The 6361-nt window shown below is 39.0% G+C and overlaps 1 protein-coding gene across 1 annotated transcript in view; it reads right to left on the reverse strand.

Moving 5' to 3' along the window:
* Nucleotides 1-534: 534 nt before the first annotated feature.
* The window catches only part of LOC104165927 (protein FAM172A), a gene marked incomplete at its 3' end in the record, with an annotated part of 107345 nt that continues 101518 nt past the window's right edge, over nucleotides 535-6361 (reverse strand). The window contains exon 6 of the mRNA XM_009705700.1: nucleotides 535-753. Coding sequence (XP_009704002.1) covers nucleotides 535-753 — 219 coding nt within the window. The remainder of the gene's footprint in view (nucleotides 754-6361) is intronic.

The raw sequence follows: 6361 nt of genomic DNA on the forward strand, positions 1-6361 counted from the left end.
TGAAAACAATACATTATAGGGTAAATCTGCTACCACACAAGATGAACATCCGTATTTTCCACAATACATTATTAATTCAGCAGGTAATATGTTAAAAAACTATCAGGCTGTAGCGACTGTCTCCCCAGTATAAGACAATATAATACAATAAATGCATGCATGACATGTGAAGCTAATATGTTGCCTAAGCTGCACTAGAAAGTGTTTCTTACGCACACCTCTGTTTATAAAATAATTTTTACGAAGTCTTCCTTAAATCATTCTCTTTCCTGATAGCACCCGTGAGCTCCTCTGGGGTTCATATGGAGTTCCCCTTTGAAATTAGAAAGGAATGTTTTGTAACTCTTCCAAAACCTCACATTCAATAAGTGACAAAAAATATCAGTAAAGAGCCCGGAACTCTGTATGAACTCTTGAATGCCATCTTGGTAATGTGTTTGTTCTTAAAAAAGCATGCTGTTTATTAGCCAATACAGACAGTAAACATATCTATATATCACTAAAGAAGGGCAAACAAAACCAGAAGAAACTTACTCTAATATACATCTGCATAGTTTCTTTTTCTTTTTGCGGATTTCGATACTTTTCGTAGAAGTCACGTCGCTTCTTTGTTTCCTTCTGGATTTTATCTTTTCTCTCCCTCTTTTCTGCAGGTTCATCTGAGCCATCAGAAGACAGCTGTACTTGGGCTTTTGTCTTCTCCACTTCAATATAGTTCTCATTGGGATTCAGTACTATTACTCCATAGCCTTCCTGTTTTAGAAGAGACACACACACACACAAAAAGAATAAATATGAAAAGGGAGATTTAATGCTTGAAAATGCTTTGCATTTACTTTAATGCTCTTAAAAACTTTTATATTTATTTCAGTAAGTTCACACAATGTAATTTATAGGAGAGCATTTTAACAGTATTCTGTTTGTTTCGTTTCTGTCGTTAAAGGGATATTGATGTGTGAATATGTGTCTGCGCGTGCACTTATGCTCATACACATCCCTCAGCGTCAGAAAAAGTTGCCTGTTTTACCTTTAAAATAATTTAATATGTTGTTTTATTCATAAGCACTTTATCAGACTTTTTCAGAAAACAGTAGGAGAACTAAAAGCAAAATATTATTTTTAAGAACTCTACATAATGATGAATAAAAAGCTTTACACTCAGCCAATACAAACCTTTAAAAGAAAAAGGATGGAGGGATTTCATATATATGTGTGTGTGTGTGTGTATATAGAGATACATACATACGTATTAGAGAAAGCACGTGAGAATTATTCACCGTAGTTTAAAATAGTAAAACCTTTTGTCTAGCTGACAACAAGTATACCATGCAGAAGCCAATAGTGGCAGTAACGATGAATCAATACTAAAACTGATTCAGTGGTATTGCTTACAAGTCAACTCTTTTACTGTCGGGATGACTTTTAAGTACATCTTTAAATCTGCTCTAAAACTTCACTGGGATTATGTCCTGTATTCAACAAACCCAGAGAAAATTCGTGACCTGCAGGATGCTTTTGAGCATACCAGCTGCATTTTTGTGCCTCAGAAAATGAGCCGGTTGAAAAATACATGAATTTATGAATGAGAAATAAATCTTGAATAAATCAGCCAATCATTTTATTATGATTTTTAAATGATGGCAAATCACACAAGAATTGCAATATTCGTGGAAGATATAATCGCAAACACAGGGAGAAAAGAGAAGCACGTGCGTTTAACAGATGAGTCCTTAAAGTTACCATGGGTTCCCAGTCAAAATCAAGCTGTCCTTTAAAAGTAAATTTTAATAAAGACTTACTTTTTGGAAACGTCTATATTAATTACCTAACCGAACAGCTTTATTCCAGCTTTTCACTCGGCGCTTCGTTTTGCACTTGGGCTAGGCACGAGGATCAAAGAGGTCCCCATACCTAGCTGGCCAGGGCAAACCAAGCCCACGCCAACAAAAGATACTTTATTTGGGCTTGCTTTATTCTAATCTGTAGAGCCATTCACAAACCTTGTAGCGCATTGTGGCCACTGTCAGGTAGACAGATTGTCACTCGGTGATTTTCTACAGTTGGACACACTCGACTAGTTATCAAAATCGCATCTGAAGGGAGTTCCTACCCCTCGTCCTTGTGCCCTTCTCAAACGTCTGCCGTAGCTTCTCCTCCCACCAAAAACCAAGTTAAAGGGCACGGTTGCACTCTGCTAAACAGGGTGAAATAGAGGCATTCAGAAGACTGTCTTTGGCGTAAGGGACGTAGTCAAAAAAGGTCACCATAGGCCAAAGAGAAAATTGCCTCCTCGCTAGACGCGGCGCCGTGAGTAAGTGGTCTCCTGTCATCTCGCTCCCCTGCCCTCCCTGCCCAGTGAATCGAACGGGATAAATATAAACAAGCAAATAAATAAATAAACAAAGTGGGAAGGGCAAAAGAAAAGAGAAGATTAAAGAAGACAAAGTTTAAAATCTACCCGTGCCACTGCTGGTCATATTAACGCACAACATGGTGCCATCAACATGTAAAATTTCCAGCGTTGAAAATTCAAAGCCCAAAGTCCATCACAGGGGAGATCACCACTTAGAAACGTTCCTAAATTACACGCCTCAGATGAAAAGACCTTTTTTTGAGCTTGCTAGCGGCAGAGTAGGACTAAGTTTTCGCAGTCCTTGGCAGGCTGGTGGTTTTGGGGCTTTCTGCACTGTTCATCTTCTTGACCCGCTCGTTTTGAGCAGAGACGTTCTGCGCATTGATTGGTTTTGCTTTCTACACAATGCCAAATGCAAAATTCATGTGTTTATTACAGGTTTACGAGTGTTACAGGGATTTGAAACTCTGTGCCCACTTTAAGCTGACCACAAAACAGACACATAAATCATCAAAGAAGCAGAATTTGTCTAAGTTATTGATTATGTAACTGAAAATTACACGACTCATTTGTCCAATTTTATGAGGACACAATGTCAATTTTTCACATAGGTATCAACAGATGAAATATGATTCCATTTTTAAATTCACTATTTCATAAATCAATTAAAGGATTTTTATCAATTATATTTTAAGCAGTGTAACATGTCTCCCTTTACATTTTTTTAAAAATTTCTCCCAGACAGCAGGCTCTTCCTGTCAGTACAACTGAAATAACTAAGTAGTAACTGAGACAGGTTGTCCTCATAATTGAGAAAAAAAAGAAACCTTACAATTCATAAGACTTTCCTTTAGGAAAGTTGTCCCTTTTCAGATCGTTTTGCTTACATGACGTAGCGTATTTCCGTTTCCCTTGTAATTCTGCACCCTAAATTGCAAGACGGAAAGAATGGCGCCAGAAAGAAGATTTGAGAGTAACATGTACAAAGCAACTAGCAAAATTGTGTCCAATTACAACCTCTCTCATTCAGCCTTAGCCCAAGCATTTTCTACTGAAAAGGAATATTCAGCTCTAAGTAACACCTATGTAAACAACGCGGCTTTTAAGTTCAAATAATTTTTAAAAAACCTATTTCACATGGGCATAGCTGTGCCGTTAAAGTTCAGCGCAATCAGAAAACGAAAAAAAAGGCAGAACTCCTCACTAACTGAGTGTGGCTGGGCAGAGTGCAAGTCAATGCAAATCTCAGCACCTGAAACTGCTAACATCTGAAAAACGGCCTTTAGCAAAGCCAGGAATAGGCAAGATTCACAGTCTTTGGCACGACTGTTAAGCAAAGACAAAATCACATCCATTAAGAAGTTTTAAGTGAAAGTCATTTTCAGAAGTATATACCTCACAATGCCATTACAAATATCAATTTCAGCTATGACGAGCTTATGGTATTATTAAAAAATAGTAACCTACGATGTAAGTAAGGACTGTCATGCAGGAGAGTTGTTAAAGCTTGCCACCATCAGTAAAACATTAGGTCTGTTTCCAATGTACATAACAGTGGAGGAGTTTTCTCCACTGTGTCCAGTGCGCACAGAGAGAGAAACCACTCTCTAAAGTGCAAAGGTTTTTCGCGGTAAAAAGCTAAACTTTCGGACCACCTTGCCCCCCCGCCATCAATTTTCAGCTGGCTGAAACAAGTCAAGCCCTGTGCTCTACCACACGTCCGAGAGAACCCAGGTGTTGCACAGAAGCCAAGGTCTGCCTGCATCCCCTGTCAGTGTACCCGTGATGAGAGGCAATAATCAGGACAGGCACTGAAAAACACAAGTCCCGGCCTCTAATCTACGACTTCAGTGGATACAATTACGGAGTCTCTCTCGGACTACAACACCCAATTAACAGCTATTTTCCCAAATTCTAATGCTTCAAGGTAAGTAAAATGTGATCTACACGAACTACTAGCACCCTCCAGGTAACTACTTTTTGGAGGCAGAGGACTGTGTGCAAACTCCACTTTCAGGCTCATAAATACAAACACAATTAATATTTATGATTGAGCCAGCAAACGATGATGAAAAGGAAAAGCAGGCTGACAAAGTCAAGTGTTGGGAAGCGTCATGAATCTCGGCTTACAATATCTTTACTACAAAGCCAGAACAATGTAGAAGGGTCTTTTTCACCGTAATACATGAGTCAGAAACGGAGCAGTACTTTCCGCCTCTTACTGGAAGTTCAAACGAGATGTTCAAAATGGAAGACATACCAAAATTGCTGCCTCTGACAGTAAGACTAAGGTTAAGAAAAAAAGGAACCTCAAAGTATTTCAGGTAAATTCCAAATCTTTTGAAATCTGTTCTGCCTGGCCACATGAATAATGAGCTGAGAGTATTCAGCTCTGCATATTAATCCAGCAAGATGGGACACCATATGTGACCAGAGAGGTCAGGGCTGGAGAGGAATCTTTTGACCTGTGTAACTATCTTTTTGGACTGCAAGCGAGGGTCTGAATAAGATCATTTTCCTAAGCTTTATCAACCTGAATTTTCAAGTTCAGGTTTCTGTTTGGATCGTTGGCAACAACACCGGAGGCAATTCCCAGGGGAAATGCAACTCAAAGTGCTCAGCTCTCCAACCTGCCCGTGGTTAAAACGGACACAGAAATATCCATTCATCTTTCTGAAAGATGTATGTTCTGTTCATTTCCCATCTTTTCCACGAGAAGGGTACGTCTATGTCACTGTTGCGACACCGTAGGTGCAACAGTGGGATGAGGTCATGACAACCAATCAGAAGTCACTAGTGAAGCGTTAAAGTAAACATAGCTGTTAGAGATGCAGCTCAGCTTGAAAAATGCCCCCTCCATTATTTGAGCAATTTTCTCAAGACGTGACCTGAGACTGAAACGCCTGAAATGTCAGTTGACTCCGCTTTCCATTTCCACTCAATGTACATTTTGGCAACTGCACCCTCCTAATACTTTGCGATATTTCCATCCCGGCTACACCTCGGCTGCCTGAATTCCAGCACTGTGTCCAAGTGTGTAAAAATGCCGTGTTACTGCCAAACACACATTGTCCCTCTAAGTTCCCAACTTAAAATAGCTCATCAAGTTAGGCAGGAAAAGAAAACATGCCACAAAAAGTTTTTAGACGACCACCTGTTGTCTATTATTTTTACATAGCACTTACTCATAAATCATAACACAGGGTAATTAATCAAGCTGTCAAAGAGAAGGTCAAAGGTTATGTGGGGGAGTCAGAAGGTCATGCATGGGCTGATAGAGGTCAGGGTCACACCGCATTCCTCATTATCAAGTTGGGATGAGAGACGGCCCAAGCAAACAAAAGTGAAAGCAGATGGAGAAGTGAGTGGATAAAAAAAAGGAGAAAATTTCACAAACAAAAAGAAAAGTGAAAGAAGAATGTCAGTTGCCTTCAAACAAGGAGGAGAATAGAGCAGAAATACATTGAGATGTTCTCAAAAGGTCTCACACAACACAAAGAAACTACAGTTTGATTCTTTAAACACACTTAATATAACTTTCCATCTGATCTTTTCGCAAATATTAAGCGACACTGCAAAACAGGCACGGTAGTTTTGGTTCCATTTCACATCTGAAGTCAATACTTTCAAGGTGAATTAGACAAAAGGAATCTATTATCATTACGAATGCTGACGGATATATAAAATGGCTTCTAAATGCTGAAGTTTATTCCTGTTCATGGCTGCAACCAATAGCTGTTCAATAAAAAAGTTATAACCTGTTTGAATGATGTATTAAGAACTACACTTTCATATACACAAATCCTCAAAAACACAAAGCATCATAAAAGTCCCTCTGGATGACACAAGAGTTATAAAACATTCTATCATTACACTGACCTGAATTAGATGCAGAATACTGTGCAAAATTAGCTGTCACCCTTTCCTCAAAATCTTTGTTAATCTCATTTTGAATGTTTGCAGCTTTATCAACACATGCATCAATGTCAGCTCCTTGGTTACTGAACC

Source organism: Cariama cristata, unplaced genomic scaffold (genome assembly GCF_000690535.1).
Source record: "Cariama cristata isolate BGI_N322 unplaced genomic scaffold, ASM69053v1 scaffold12448, whole genome shotgun sequence".
In the NCBI taxonomy this organism is placed as follows: Eukaryota; Metazoa; Chordata; class Aves; order Cariamiformes; family Cariamidae; genus Cariama; species Cariama cristata.